This window comes from Moschus berezovskii, chromosome 2 (genome assembly GCF_049115385.1).
Source record: "Moschus berezovskii isolate FMDL1 chromosome 2, NW_MosBer_1.0, whole genome shotgun sequence".
NCBI lineage: Eukaryota > Metazoa > Chordata > Mammalia > Artiodactyla > Moschidae > Moschus > Moschus berezovskii.
The window spans coordinates 15,353,588-15,369,062 of NC_142461.1; the positions used below are offsets into that span (position 1 = coordinate 15,353,588).

The 15,475-nt window shown below is 56.0% G+C and overlaps 2 protein-coding genes across 7 annotated transcripts; one reads left to right on the top strand and one right to left on the bottom strand.

The window, feature by feature from the left end:
* The first annotated feature begins 2,865 nt into the window (after nt 1-2,865).
* Nucleotides 2,866-9,013, top strand: HPCA (hippocalcin). Of its 5 annotated transcripts, none has more exons than XR_016039335.1 (5): nt 2,866-3,243; nt 7,844-7,949; nt 8,074-8,251; nt 8,521-8,623; nt 8,884-9,013. XR_016039335.1 is itself a non-coding variant. In XM_088844692.1 (4 exons), the coding sequence occupies exons 1-3, from the start codon at nt 2,866-2,868 to the stop codon at nt 8,169-8,171; spliced, it is 582 nt and encodes a 193-aa protein (XP_088700818.1). In that variant the 3' UTR covers nt 8,172-8,185; nt 8,521-8,630. The 5 variants fall into 5 exon arrangements, 2 of the variants coding, with proteins under 2 accessions (XP_088700818.1, XP_055253171.1); XR_016039334.1 differs by having other exon boundaries at nt 8,074-8,185; XR_016039333.1 differs by having other exon boundaries at nt 8,074-8,623.
* On the bottom strand, nt 8,625-15,443 carry TMEM54 (transmembrane protein 54). Of its 2 annotated transcripts, none has more exons than XM_055397195.2 (6): nt 15,278-15,443; nt 12,894-13,087; nt 10,348-10,407; nt 10,002-10,190; nt 9,731-9,865; nt 8,625-9,295 (listed from the first exon to the last, which is right to left on the bottom strand). In XM_055397195.2, the coding sequence occupies exons 1-6, from the start codon at nt 15,291-15,293 to the stop codon at nt 9,221-9,223; spliced, it is 669 nt and encodes a 222-aa protein (XP_055253170.2). In that variant the 5' UTR covers nt 15,294-15,443; the 3' UTR covers nt 8,625-9,220. The 2 variants fall into 2 exon arrangements, with proteins under 2 accessions (XP_055253170.2, XP_055253169.2); XM_055397194.2 differs by having other exon boundaries at nt 12,894-13,157; nt 15,278-15,432.
* Between the last annotated feature and the right edge of the window lie 32 nt (nt 15,444-15,475).

Below are 15,475 nucleotides of genomic sequence, written 5' to 3' on the forward strand. Positions count from 1 at the left end.
ATTCCGCCCTCGGAGCGACGCCCAGGTAGGGACAGGGGAGGCAAGGGGCGGGGCTGTCGGGGCTTGTTCTCGGCTTAAGAAAGCGGTCTCTGGCACTGACCGCCCGCCCCCCACCCCAATTCCCCGCAATCCGCACCCTATTCAGGCTACCTGAGTCCAGATACTGAGATGGAGACCTCTTGTCCTCGTCCCCCGGCCGGGTGCTTCCTCGAAAGGGCGCCCCCTTCCCTCTCCCCCGCAGGGCGGGGGCGGAGCCTAGACCACTGTTGCCCGCGCTCTCTGGGCTGGAGGGAAGGGGGAGGAACGGAGACCCCTCCCCCAGGGGAGGCGCCCGGGGCGAACGCTGCGGGGCGTCTCCCTCGCAGGCCCGCCCCCCGCCCCCCGCCCGCCCCTCCGGCCGCCTCTGCCGCCGCGCGCCGCAGCAGCGCCGCCTTCCCTGCGCAGTCGGTGTCTCCGCGTCGCTGGGTGAGTGGGGGCCGCTCGGCCGGGGCTAGGCGGTGCGAGGAGGGGGCATCCCGGAGGCAGGGGGCCACGTCCTGGACTCCCCAACCCTGCTGCTCCCGGGCCTCCCAGGAATTTTCCCTCGGGGGACCCAGGGAGTGGGGCTGCCCCAGGGAATCGCGCGGCGCTCTCCAGGGTCCTGACCGCCGAGTGGCCAGCCTGGGAGCGGCGTTTCGGCCGCCTCGGGACGCCCCCTCTAGGAGGGGACACGCGCCCGGCGCTCTCCCAGAGCTGAAAAGATTGAGGCGAGGGCCAGGGCGAGAACTGGGTAGAGGTTTGGAGAGGGTCTCCGAGGCGGGTTTCTTAGACTCAGCTTCGGTCCTTCCCATTTTGGGGACTGGGGGTCTTCGCGGAGACCGCAGAACCTTCTGCCACCCTCGTTTCCAAGTCTTCCAACTGGGAGGGGGGCAACTCTGAGGGTGGCAGGGAGGAGGGGGCACTGGACGATCTCTCCTGCCCAGCGCATCTCTCTGCCCCCGCCCAGATGACCCAGTTCCTTGGACCTTGAGGAGGGGACTAAGGGACACATTCGGCCGCCCTGGCCCCAGGCATTTCCTCAGTACCCTCCTACACACTTGTTCAGTGGGTCCACAGCCTGGGGCAGAAAAGGCTGATTTAGAAAAGAGGGCCACCAACTTACAGAAACATGCTTGTGACACACTGCTGAGGACACACATAGGTCCTCCAAATGGCCACACAGGCTCATCCTCCTCACACTGTGATGCGTGCACACCTAGTCACATGCACATGTATGCACATGCACAGATGTGAACTGAAACATGCAGGGAGACACATGCAATGCAGAAGCCAGGGGCAGACGTGCATGCGTGAGCACATGCCCTCACACATGCTCATACATAAGTGCACATGCACACACAAGGAATCCCCCTCCCCCTTGCTCTATCTCGCAGCCCCAGGCTGGGGGTGGGGAGAGAGATTCACCTGCATACACCCCTACATCCCTGCCCAGAACTGCCTGGCTGCCTCCTCTCCAATACCTTCCCCTTAGCCCTTGCACAGTCTAACCTCTTGCACTGAGGGACCCTTTCTGAACTAGATGAAAGGTTAAGTGTTGGGGGATGGTTGACTGGCTAGGGGTCTCCCTGGAAGAGGGGACCTTCACAGGTCTGAGAAGGGCTGCAGCTCCCTCTCCTGGCACCTGGCACCCTGGGTAAAGAAAGAAAGATGGCAAGGGTGTTTGAGGGTCCCACGTGCAGCTGGCCATGTGAGAGGTGTCGGCATGGGAGCTGGCTTATGATGCATTCATGAGACATGTGGGGTCGTGGGCTGGTGTGTCTTGATGCACAGGGTATGGCAGTTGTGTGTGTGTGGTGCTGTGTCAGTACGTGTGAGCTGTGGAGCTGAGGGAATGTTGCTGTGTGTGGAGGCATGGTGACCCTGGGTGTGTGTGTGCTGGGTGCTGGCATATGAGTGGCAGGGGATCTGTGTGTGGATTTGGTGAGCTGTTTAGCATAATAGACATCAGTATGTATTCATTTGTTTACTTTTGGCATCTGGATACCTGTAAATCTCTTCTATTTATTTAACACTTAGGTAGCACTTATATGTGCAGGCATCTACGTTCTTCATATGTATTAACTAATTTAATTCTCACAACAATAATGAGGTAGGTACTATTACCCCCACTTCACAGACAAGGCAGAGTTTAAGGAACTTGCTCAAGGTCACATAGGTGGTAAGCAGCAGAGCTGGAATTCAAACCCATGTGGTCCGGCTCTGGAGCTCAGGCTAATACCTATCGTGTTCTGCCTCTTGTCAAGCACACATGTGTGGGAGGGAGAACAGGTCAGTGTTTGGGTTGCAGGTGTATTTTATGTGAGCAGGTGTATGTGACGCAGTAGGAGGGCAGTGGGCAGGACAGAGGAAGACCAGAGGGCCTTTTTGCACCTGGCTGGCAACTCTGGGAGTTAGCACTGTGTCTCCATGGCTATGTGACCTGAACCAGGTCACCTCACTTCCTTGAGCCTACCTTTTCATCTGTAAAATGGGCTAATCGCTAGGCTTCACTTTGTGAGGGCGAAGTGGTGTACTCCTGGGAAGGCTTGGTAGCTGGCACTGAGACGGGCTTCAGTAAAGGTGAGCCCCTTCTCTTCCTCTGTCTCCGGGTCTGTTCCCTGCGGAAGTAGAAGGTCTGGGGAAATGGTGTGGGGCTGACAGAGTGGCAGGGTGCTTGGCAGGCTGTGTGATCTTGGGCCAGCTCCTCTGTCTCTCACCGGGTCAAAGGAGAGCCTGGGGTGGTTCGGGGCTTTCTTGGAGTGCTGTCAAAGGGCCAGGAGGGCCTGACTGCTCCTATTTGTTCTTTGACCCCCCTGGGGGACCCAGGTGGGACTTGGCTCAGTGGCCATGGGCAAGCAAAACAGCAAGCTGCGGCCGGAGATGCTGCAGGACCTGCGAGAGAACACAGAGTTCTCCGAGTTGGAGCTGCAGGAGTGGTACAAGGGCTTCCTCAAGGACTGCCCCACGGGCATCCTCAACGTGGACGAGTTCAAGAAGATCTATGCCAACTTCTTCCCCTACGGTGACGCCTCCAAGTTCGCGGAGCATGTCTTCCGCACCTTCGACACCAACAGCGACGGCACCATCGACTTCCGGGAGTTCATCATCGCACTGAGCGTGACCTCGCGGGGCCGCCTGGAGCAGAAGCTCATGTGGGCCTTCAGCATGTACGACTTGGACGGCAACGGCTACATCAGCCGCGAGGAGATGCTGGAGATCGTGCAGGTGGGCCCCCGGACCCCTCAGAATGCCAGGCACAGGTCCCAGCAGCTTGCACCCGCAGCCCTCTTTACCCTCCCAACAGTCCTTGTGGGTAGGCGAGTGGCAGGTGCTCTTCGTATAGCCTATTTTTAAAAGTCTTTAATAGGAAGTAATTTCTGCTTTAAAGAAAAGTTGAGAAAACTTCCGTGTACCCTTTACCCAGCTTCACCAATGAACATTTTATCACATTTGTGGAGAAGGAAATGGCAACCCACTGCAGTGTTCTTGCCTGGAGAATCCCAGGGACGGCAGAGCCTGGTGGGCTCTCGTCCATGGGGTCGCACAGAGTTGGACACGACTGAAGTGACTTAGCAGCAGCATCAGCTTTATCATTATGTGTGTGTGTGTATGTGTGAGACGTTCTGTTGTTCTAAGCATGACCCTTTACCCCTGAATACATCAGGATAGGTTTCCTAAGAACAAGGACATTCTCTTACATAACCCATAATATGATTATCAGTGTCAGGATGTTTAACATAGAAACAATGTTATTATCTAATTTACAGACCACATTGAATTCTGCCAGCTATCTCAATAATGTTCTTTATAGCATTTTTTCCCTCTGCCCCAAGATCACACATTGAATTTAGTCATCCTATCTCTTTAAGCCACTTTAATCTGTAACAGTTCCTCAGCCTTCCTTTGTCTTTCAAGACTTGACATTTCTGCAGAGTACAGGCCAGTTGTGTTTCATTGATCCCAACTTACTCAGGAGGATATGGATGCTCAGAGAGGTAAAGACATTTGCTTGAGATCACACAGACTGTGAATGGGCCACCTGGCTCTGTCGCCCACATTCCATCTGGATACCCAGCCGTCTTCCAACTAATTGATTGAGAGCCCACTAAGAGCCTGCTGCTGCTGCTGCTAAGTCACTTCAGTCGTGTTCGACTCTGTGTGACCCCATAGACGGAAGCCCACCAGGCTCCCCTGTCCCTGGGATTCTCCAGGCAAGAACACTGGAGTGGGTTGCCATTTCCTTCTCCGATGTGTGAAAGTGGAAAGTGAAAAGTGAAACTGAAGTCACTCAGTCGTGTCCGACCCTTAGCGACCCCACGGACTGCAGCCCACCAGGCTCCTCCATCCATGGGATTTTCTAGGCAAGAGTACTGGAGTGGCTTACTATTGCCTTCTCTGCACTAAGAGCCTAGTACTGAGTGAAATCCTTATACCCATAAGCTCAGTACATCCTTACAACAGCCCCATGAGGCTCAGAGAGGTGAAGTGGCTTGCCTGATGTCACACAGCATATAAGTGGAGTCAGGTTCAAGTTGGCCAAGACTCAGAGCTGCCTCTTTAAAGGAGTCTGACTTCCAATTCTGGAGTTGGCTTCAACTCTTACATAGCTCATCTGTAAAATGGGGATGGCGAGGCATATCTCACAGGGCGACTTACGGACCTGTTAGGAATGTCCTTTCTTAGGACAAATTTAAGTACAGCATGTTAACTTTATGTCAAAAATCTTCTAGAGTGTCCATCCCCTCAGCACGTTGCAGTCCATCAGAGATCTGGTTCTATTTTACCTAGTCAATTCCTTGTTCACTTTTTTCCTGAGCCTCTGTTTCTTCGCCTGTAAAGTGAGGGTGTTAACCCCTACTCCCAAGGCTATTGTGGGTATAAAGCAAGATGGGAACTCTAGTAGAGGGCCCAGCATATATCTGGCTCTCGGTAAACGTTAGTAATTGTCAGTTGTTGTTTTCTCTTCTGCATATTCTCCACTCCAGTTGGAATGGCCTTTCCAACATCCTCAGAATGTGCTACTTTGTACAGGCTCTTGTTCCTTTTCCTTCTGTCTCTCTGAATCCCTTCCCTTCTGGTCCCTCAGCACTGTTGACTGCCCCCCTCCCAACTCATCCAGCCTCTATTGGACTCTTGACTTTGGCTTCTGGGTCTGCTTTCCCTAGCTAGAATAGGATGGGCTACCTTGGGATGTGGTGTCTTCCCTATGTCTATTACTAGGAAGAAGCCTTAATGATTGTTAGTAACTCCCCTGGGCCAGGCAGTAACTCTCTAGTTGATGGATAGTGGGGATTTCTCGGGGTCCTGGTGGAAGGGTTGGGGTAGCCAGGGTGGTGGAAGATCTCTCAGGGATTGGGCAACAGCTCAATACCAACCAATCCACATGAATGTCCATGTTTTACCTAATAGTGTGGTTGCACTGGTGTGTACTGGTAAATCTCAGCCTTGCTGGAAGCTCCAAGCCCAGGGCATTGGTCAAGCCAGCACCATTCTCTGGACATCCTCAGGATCCCTTCCAGACTGGCCTCTGCTATTTAGACAGACCCTGGTTTCTTTTACAGCAGCCCAGGGGCCCCAGACAGCCAGCGCAGACAGAACTCTGCAAACCCTAGTGACTGATTAATTACAGGTTGGCTCCAGTGAAACAATGAGCAAGCAGTAATTCCAGACAATTAATTAGGAAGCCCAGGAGAAGGCCAGTCACAGGGGAGCAGTCACTCTCGAAGTCACTCACTCAGTCCTTCTCAGGACCCAGCCCTGAGCCAGGTGGTGGGCATACTAGAAGGGAAGAGATCTTGCCTCAGTCTCTTGGAGCTCCCATTCTGCTGGGAGAGACAACGGTGCAGGCCACACTGAGCAGCTCAGTGAATGGGGTACAAAGGTGACATTTGAGAGTCCAGGGGAGTGAAGGGCAGGAAAGACCTGAGGATACGGTGGATGAGTAATGATTATAGTATAAGCTGCTGCTTACTGACCACTTACTGTAGCCAACTATACACGTTATCTCATTTAATACTCTGGACGGTACAAATGAGGGAGATACGATTACTCCCTGTTTTACAGATGAGGAAACTGAGGTTATATACTTGTCCAAGGCTACAGAGCAAGTGATTAGTGGAACCAAGATGCTATTCCTAGGCAACCTTACTTCAAATACCCTGTTTTGAGGGGCTGTTAGCACTCCAAAATCATCTATCCAATGACTAAGAGGGAGAGGGTTCTAATCTGGTCTCTGCCATCGGTTTCCTTTCTGAGCCTCAATTTCTTGTCTGGAAAATGGGGAGCTCAATACCTGCTTTTCAGGGCTATTGCAAGGGTGAGAATAGCGTATGTAAAAGTACCTTGCACATAGTGGGTGTCTGTAAATGGTAGCTAGTATTATTGTTTCAGACAGAGGCTATAAAACCTGAAAGGTGGAGGGGTATTTGGATATGGAAAAATCATCCACTAGGGGAAGCCTGATGGTGGAGAGCAGGGACCAGAGTGTGAAGTGCCTTGAATGCCACGGGACAAATATTTGGACTTGGTAACAGGGCAGTGGGAGGTGCCAGTGGCTTTTAAACAGGGGAGTCCCTGCCAGATGCCAGGCACCCTGCTAAATTCTGCAGGTCTGGGTACTTTGTCCTTATCTGTATGCTGGGGGCAAAGAGCAAAGGCATAATATTACTTCTGGAGGGGGTCCCCAGTGGAGGTGCTAGGGCAGCATATGGGCCCTGACCCCAGCCTGCATCAGAGAAGGCCTCCCTAAGACAGCACCATGTAAGCTGAGCCCCAAGGAGGAGTGGGAGGCAGCAGAAGGAGCGTGGGGCAGCATCCAGAAGGAGCTGGGTGCACAGCAGGCCTGGAGGGAGGCCTGTGTATCATGGGAACGAGGGGGCGGCCCTGGGCTGGGGACGTGGTAGTGGAGATCTGTGTTTGGAAAGAGCTTTCAGAGGTGGCCCTGGGAACAGACCCGAGAGGCCGGAAGAGACCACTGCGGAGGCCAAAGCTGGATTTGAAGCTAGGGAAGTTTATGGTCTGGGAGAAGGAAGGCTTCTCGGAGGAGGTGTCAGTAGCAAAAAGCTGGCAGACTGAGGCGACCAATCTGGGTCCCTGAGCTCTGGGACTGCGGGACCCAGCCCACAGGCCAAGTCCTACGTGCTCTGTGTACATTTAGCGCAAAACCCCTCCTTCGAGTCGCCTCCGTAGCTCCTGCACCAGGCGGCTGCGGTCCTCCGCCCAGCCACTGCCCAGGCTGTCCCCGCCCCCGACTGATGGTCCGTGCGTTTATTTGCATAACATGCCCCGCCCCTCTGTGGACCTAGTCACCTCCAGCCCTTAGGGCGGCCCTGCGCCCCCTGCCAGCCACAGTGGCATCGCAGGAGCCCCGAAGTTTCTGAGAAGCGGCTCTTCTAACCTGGTGCTTAACTGGGAACCTTCGGCGTCTGGCACAGACTCTTTAGCTGGGCGTCCCGGACCCTTCGCCATCTGGGCCCCGATGTCCTCCAACATCTCTCCTGACCCCCTGCATTCAGCCAGCCCCAGTGCCCACTCAGAGCTGCTCTCTGCGAGGCCTTTGTGCATGAAAATTCCCCTGCCAGCAATTCGTTTCCCACCGAACGCTCCAGAGGAAGTTGGTCAGGGACCGACCGCCCCCATAGCCCCCTCTTCCGGGAAGCCTTCCCGATCACTCCTTCCAGAACTCCCCAGCTCCCCATGCCTCCGCCGGCCCCTCTCGGTGGGAGCGGTGCTCGTCAGCGCACCTGCGGGCGTTTTTGGACATAGTTGGGGGTGGAGGGCTCCGGCAGGCTCCCCTCAAGCTCTGCCTTCCCCACCTGCCCCCCAGGCCATTTACAAGATGGTTTCGTCCGTGATGAAGATGCCGGAGGACGAGTCGACCCCGGAAAAGAGGACCGAGAAAATCTTCCGCCAAATGGACACAAACAACGACGGTGAGGAGGCAGGGGCGGGCGCGGCAGGCACCACTCCCTCTTCCTTCCTATGCCGCAGCTCTGCTCGGCCACCCCTAGCTGCTGTTGCCCTCTCCCCCCATCACTGCCCCCCATCGCCCCGCAGGCAAGCTGTCCCTGGAGGAGTTCATCCGCGGGGCCAAAAGCGACCCGTCCATCGTGCGTCTGCTGCAGTGCGACCCCAGCAGCGCCTCCCAGTTCTGAGCGAGAGGAGCCAGGTTTCCCCTCCCCGCCTTCACTGACCCTCCCGGCTCTCAGCTTCCTCGCCCCTTGTGTCTATCCAGGTTGGGGGGCAGATGGCCACCCCCAGGGTCTGCACTCTGGTGGGGGGCTATGGGGAATGGAACCCTTCTGTCCCCCCAAGGCCCAAGCCAGCAAGTGGTTAGCACCCTCTCCCCACCCCCTCACCCCATCCATCCAAGAGGCACTATCAGCCTTCCCCAATGATAGAGACAAGGGTTCTGGCCTGGTCTGCCCCTCAGAGTCAGCCCTCCCTTACCTAGATATCAGGACTTAAGCCACTCTCCCCTCCCCTGTATCCTCCACCCTCCAGCCATTAGGCCAGACTTCCCTCCCCCAACCATGGGGCAAGCTCCCCCACCTGCACCCCGACCCTTGTAGATCTCAGCCTTGGTGGAGCTGGGAATCACACCCAGGTAAGGGGCTTGTCTTTTTATTTGGAGGGGAGGGAAGGATTCCAGAGGCCTAGGGGCTTGAGGAGAAACCATCCTTGAGCCATCCTTCCTGGCAGGAGGGCCTCAACCCCGCCTGCTCCTGCCCTTGCTGGCCTGGAGGCCCTGATGCAAGAGGGAAACCTCCTGTTTCCGGCCCCCTAGCTGTGAGGCCCAGGAACCCACGCCTGCGTTTTGGCATTCTGATGAACACAGACCCACAGACCCCTCTGTGTATTTCTCAGATACACACAAAGACCCACAGACAGATGGGCAGACACAACTGGAGCCCCCACCTACCCCAAAGCGTCCTGTTTGGAAAAGAACAGACCCCCCTGGCCACACCCCTCCCCTGCTGCATGTGCCCACGTGGAGCATCTCTGTTCTTTTTAATGACTTCAGAATAAAGTCTCCTTTCAGTGCAGCGGGCTGGGTGGCTGGAGGAGAGGGGTGAAAACCTCACCCGGGTCCTGGAGTGGCCATTGAGCCCTCTTGGCTGGCTCCAGGAATACTGGCCTGATCGCAGTGCGGACTTGGTTGCAGGGCCCCGGGGGCCACGGGGCCTGAAGGAGGCATCAGCCATCAGAGGGTCACGGGCCGGGAGCTAGAGCGGCTTGGCAGGTCAGGGTCCTCCACGGGCTCTGGACTCTCCTGCATCTGTGGAGGCACCAGAGGCTGCCAGGCCCGCTGGGGCTGGGTTTGGATGTCAGGACATCCAGGAAGTGGGAGGAGGGGAGGCCTGGGAGGATCTTTAGGGTGAAAGGATACCATTACTCTCTACTATGCAAGAGCGAGGCTGTATGCCTGCAGTACCCCCAGTTCCGGTCCAGATACCTCTCCTCCTGCTCAAGACTCATCCTGGGGCTCAGGAGAGCCAAGTGTCAGCTGTGTGACTTAGCTGGGAGAGCTGAGTTCTCCGAGCCTCTGTGTTCTCCCTTTTGTCCTGGGGGAGAAGACTGTTGCCTCAGTTTTCAAGGTGGGGGCCCTTTACAGAGGGGTGGGGGCAGATCAGCCTGAGCCCCCAAGCAGGGGCTCCCAGGGAATATGGGGGAGTTTTCAGGGCTTGGGGGGGTGCTGGGTAGCACGCCTTACCATGCGATGGCTGCTTTTCCCCAACCAGGGCCTCAGTTCCAGCACCTGGTGGGCGAGCTGGGCGCTGCGGACAGCAAACACACTCTCTGCCACGCAGAACAGTAATGAGATGCCCCAGAGACACAGGCTGGAGCTCTGCAGGAGGGGGAAAGGGGCAGAGATAGTCACTTGGGGTTGGAGAGTGAAGGGAGGGACTCCAATAACCCTTCCCACCTCTGATGAGCCCCTGGTCGCCCCCTTCCCTTCCCCCAGCCCAGGCCTAAGCACTTACATAAATGCGTGTAGGGTCGAAGGGACAGTCGGGTGCCAGTGCCAGGCGTTCGGGGCCCCCAAAAGTGCAGGCAGCCAGCAGTGCCCGGCCCTGGGTGGCAAAGGTCACGGCGATCGAAGCCAAGAGGCCGAGAGCACAGGTCAGAGAGAGAAGTGCACAGGCCACACTCGAGCTAAACACTGCCCAGCACTAGATGGAGAAGACCATTGGTCATTGGACATCAGGCCTGGCCCCCTGGGCAGCTCTAGCCCCCATGGGGTCAGCTTATGCCCTCCAAGCAGGCCACACCCTTGGAGGTAGCTGCTGTTCCAACCCCCGCAGACCCATCCCAGGAGGTACCACATACCAGGGGGATGCTGGGGAGGTAGCGTGACAACACGATGACTGCAATGCCTAAGGTGATGACCTGTGGGGGAGACTCAAGTCAGCTCTGCCCCCTCCCCTCTCTGGGGGAGAATGGGCAGGGGGTCCGGCCATTCTCCAATAAAGAGTCTATCATTGCCAGCTCTAGCCCTTCTAACTCCTACCCCCTGCTTAGCTTTGATCTCACTTCCTCCATCTGTTCAGGGGCGCTGTCTCTTCATGGTCCAGCCCCGAAGTGATGCTTCTAAAACACAGTCACTCCCTGCCTACAACCTTCCCTGACTCCCCACTGCCTACAGCTATGTTTCTCAAACCTCTATATCCCAAGGGTCGTGGAGCCATGTCACAGGATATACATAACATGTCTCCCTGGAGTGGAAAAGGTTTTGGAAGAAACTAAGTAATTCCACTGGCAAGAAACTAAAAAATAACAACATTGTTATTTTAAAATAGCCTAGGACACTTTATGGAGTAGAATCCCAAATCCCTAGGAGTACATTAAACTCCCAGGCTCTCAGTGACCTGGCCCTGTCCCATCAGTTTCTCAACTCCACCCTGGCCCAGGCTCTTCCCTCATCACCCTGGATGTGGACACCCACGCAGGGCCTGACCTTGATGCCACCTACACAGCGCCTTCTCAGGAACGCCCTTCCGGCTCCTCTTCAGTTGCTTGGGTTCTTCCTCCCGCAGGCCTCCCTAAACAACCCTGGTCCCAATAGGTGGGGCGGCTCCACTATTAAGCCCACCAGCTGCCTTCTGGATCTTTTGGGTTCCACTCAGCCAGACTCCCTCCTTCAGTCCCCTCACTTTATCAGGCCTGGGCTGGACACACAGGAGGCAGCTTAGACTCTGGAGGGCCCATTAATGCCTATAATTTGCTGTGCAGCCACAAGTATGTGTCTCACACTGTCTGGGCTAAGCCTGCTCAGCAGAATGAGCTCATGGAAAGGACACTGACTTTGGTGTCGGTCACATTGTTTCACATCTAGGGTGGCTTCTTTGTGTCAGCAGGAGGTTGAGCGAATCCCTGAGTCTCAGTTTCCTCATCTGTAAAGTGGGGATAAGAGCAGCCCCATGTTGCAGGGAGCTGTGGGGATTACTTGAGGAAATAAGAGCACGGCTGAAGTGGTCCACCCCAGAGCCCATCTCTGGTGGACCTTCAACCCTGGGTTCACTGCCTTCCTCACAACGCTGGTCAGAGGAGCAAAGGGCAATAACAGGACGCTGCACATATCTGCACAGCCTAGCTCTATCCCACTGGCAGAGGCTCCTCTACTTGCTGGGGCCTCTGATCCTTGCTTATCCAAGGCTTGAGGCCAGCAAGCTCTCTGAGCTTCACTTTGCAGGGGAGGGAACAGGCTTAGAGGGAGAAAGAAGTCCCTCAGCTAGGAGGTGGCAGGGATGGAACTCAGACCCTGATGTGACAATGTTCCCCAAAGGCTGCTGACAGCTGGGAAAGGGTTTTGTGAACTTGAGAATACCAGACCCCTTCATTCTTATATTCATCAACCAGGTACTGACATCCAGTCATAACCATGGCTTCTATTTATTGAGCCTGTATTATAGTCTGGGGCTTCCCTGATGGCTATGCCTGCAGAATGTCTGCAGTTCTGGAGACCTGGGTTCAATCCTTGGGTCGGGAAGATCCCCTGGAGAAGGGAATGGCAACCCACTCCAGTATGCTTGCCTGGGGAATCCCATGGACAGAGGACCTGGCAGGCTACAATCCGTAGGGTCACAAAGAGTCAGACACTACTGAGCGAGACTAACACTTTCACTTTCATTTCATTATGAAGGAGTGGGTAGCTATTCTCTTCTTCGGGGTATTTTTCAATCCAGGGATTGAACTCAGGTATCCTGCATTGCAGGCAGATTCTTTACTGTCTGAGCCACCAGGGAAGCCCATTTTATGATAGTCTAGGCCTAATGCTAAAGCTCCTGCCAAATTGACTTTTTCAGTGTCTCCAGAGGAGACCGTATCCATTCCCACCTCCACACCTTTGCATCTGCCATCCTCTATACTTGAAATGCCATCCCAGTTTCCTTTCCTACCTGCTGGCCCCAGCAGGCTTCCTATTGGGGTTATGGTAACTGTAGCATATCATCTTTGAACTCCTATTCATCCATCAAGACCCACCTCAGGGGCCTCCATCTCTGTGAATACTCCCAAGCTGAGCTGATGCTCCTCCCTTCTGTCCAACAGTGCCTTGACTATTTCCCTATTGCAATAATAATCCTTGCTTGCAGTAGTGAGTGCTAACTATGTACCAGGCACTGTGCTCAGCACTTTATGTGGATGATCACATTCAGTACTCATCAGGACCCTCTCAGGTGGACAGTGTTACCATTCCCATTTTATAGACTAGGAAGCTGAGGCAAAGAGAGCTTGGGTGACTGGTCTGGTTGGTAGTGGTGGAATAGGGGTGAGTTCTCAGGGCTCTCTGCCTGCCCACCCCAGGCTGTGGTTGGGGACTCATCAAAGACCCTGCCAGCCCCCTCTTGCCAGTCATCCTCCCAGCCTGGCCATACCACGATGGCAGAAGTGACAGAGAGGATGTCGACCACGCAGTACTGCAGAGCCACAGCGTCACTGGGGGCAGCCACGTAGCGCAGCACGGTGCCGTGGAGGAGAGCAGCTGCGATGAAGCTCACATGGCCCAGCACGACCAGCACCAGCCCCGTCTTCATCAGTACCTTCCGGAAGTCACCCACGCTCAGACCACCTGGGAGGGACAGCCACATCAGGGCCACGGGTGGGACTCATTCCGCTGGGCAGAGGAGGAAACTGAGGCCCTGGCAGGAGTGATGGACATTAGGTTCTAAATCTATTTCTGGATGATTAGGGGCCAGTAACTTGTCTTCTCTGAGTCTCGGTTTCCTTACCAGGGAAAGGGGTTCACATTACTTTCATGGGAGTCCTTGGGTCTATAAGGTTGGAATAGCATACAGGTGGTACTTAATAATAAGGGGTAATAGTCTTTGTTAGTGTTCAGGGTCATGAGTGGCACAGTCAGGATTTGAACCCAGGTCTCTAGCTCTAGACCCACAATCCTCTCAGCTTTGCATCCCCCGATTTTTTTCATCCATTCATTTGTTACATCAGTGTTCACTGAGCGCCTCTTCCGTGCCAGGCCCTGAGGCGCCATAGAGAGCTTGATGGTCCCTGGTCTGGACGCCAGGGAGCTCCCAGTTCACTGGGCAGGGATCAGGTACTATGCAGCACTCAGTGTGGTGAATAGGACCTGGCACACAGGAGGGACTCAGCTCACAACTGCTGAACAGACTCAGGGCAAGAAACTCAAACTTCTGAGTCTCCATTTCCCCATCTGCAAAATGGGAAGAATAACCCTTGTTTCCCAGTGGGGCAAGAGGGTCCCCATGAGAAGACAGATGGGAAAGGAGAGTGCAAGGACACTGGGCCGGGATGCAGCATGGTAGGGAGGCTGGGGTCAAAAGAACATCATGTGCAAATACTATCTGAGTGTCCACAAGTGGCTGCTCAGCTCCTATCTGCACACCCCCCAGGACCAGGGAGCCCTCCTCCCGGTTCCAGATAGCTGGAATGTGCCCTATGGTGCCTGGCTCTGCATATCATGGCCCCTGGACCCACCAGCCCCTTCACTCTAGCCAGCTCTGTGAGCCCGAAAGGCTGGCCTGGCCCCTAGAACTAAACAAGCCCCTCCTTCTTCCTTTAGCTGCTCCTTGTGGAGCCTCTGAGTCCCTTCCCAGACCACAATGTGGCAGAAAGGAGGATTGGGTCATCTTTCATATGTGGGGGTTTTGCAGCAAGAAAAAAAGGAAGGGAGTGTGGGTAGGAAGGAAGGAATCCCCAGGCGGGATGTTCTTGGGGGTCCTATGCCAAGAGGAGGCCTCCAGGGAGCAGGGAGGGCTGGAGCTACCTAGTCACAGCCCTTCAAGACCAGCCTCTCTCCTTTCTGGGCCCCAGTTTCTTTCCCCAGAGGTAGAATGGGAAGGGGTTGGCCTAGCCGGTTTCTGAGACCCCTGCAGCTTGCAGGACGCTCTGGAACTGTACCACTTCTAGAAGAAGCAGAGGGCAGTCGACGGGCGGGACAGCCACCGCGGGACTGGATGGCGTCATGAAGATTAAGTGCTGGTCCAACAGGAAGGGGCATGGCAGCCTTGTCCCAGGAGCCTGACCCACTTCGCCCGGTCCACCCACCTCCCTGGCCACCCAGACACACCAACTGGGCTCATGAGCAACAGCATCCCAGGACCCAGACTTGGTCGAATCGGAGGTACAGTGCCAGCATGGGGCTGTGCTTGGAGCACTGGACAGAGTCCCGGGGCAGTCCTTCTGCTCAGGAAGGTCCTAGGGGGAGCTGCTACCCTCACCACTTTACAGATGAGGAAACCGAAGCTCAAAAGTTCTCTCGGTTAGAGAGTAGGGATTCCCCAGATCTGTCCTGTGCCGTGAGCAACATCACTGTGTCCAGAGAGTGAGGAGAGGGGACCCATCTGTCTCACTCCTCTGTCTGGATCTGGGGAGCAGAGGGTAGGGAAACCGGAGCCCTTTGCTAGGCTAAGGGAGCCAAGGGCAGGCAGCCTAGGGCTCAGAACTCCCTGGGCTCTGGATATCCCTCCTTTCGCACTGGCTTCTGGGGAGCGGGCGTTGCTTTCCCGGCATCTTGGGGGGTCCCTCCTCCGCAAGAAAGGAAAGTGCAAGCGGGCAAGGTGCGACTCCACCTCGGGAAGATACCAGCAGCCCACCTCTCGCCAGCTCAGTGCGGGGAAACTGAGGCCCAGAGCAGAAAGTGACCCGCAGAGAAGGTGGCCTGGACCGCGGGGGTCCGGGCGCCCATGCAGTGCTCCGCCCCTGCGGGAGGACTTGGGGCGGGGTCGGGCCTCCCGGGCCATCCCTCGACCTCTACCCCTACCCCCACCCCGGCGCTCACCCAGGCGCAGACACATCTCGGCTCTGGCGCCGCGTCCCCGCGGCGGCTTCAGCGGGACTCCATCCCGGGCCGCTGCCGCCGCGCGCCCTACAGAGCCCGCGCCGCGCCCACTTCCCGCCGGGAGCCCCAGCTCCCGGCGCCCGGCCGGCCTCCCTTCCCGTCACCCCCTGGGCGACCCGGCCCCGGGAGAGCCCTGGC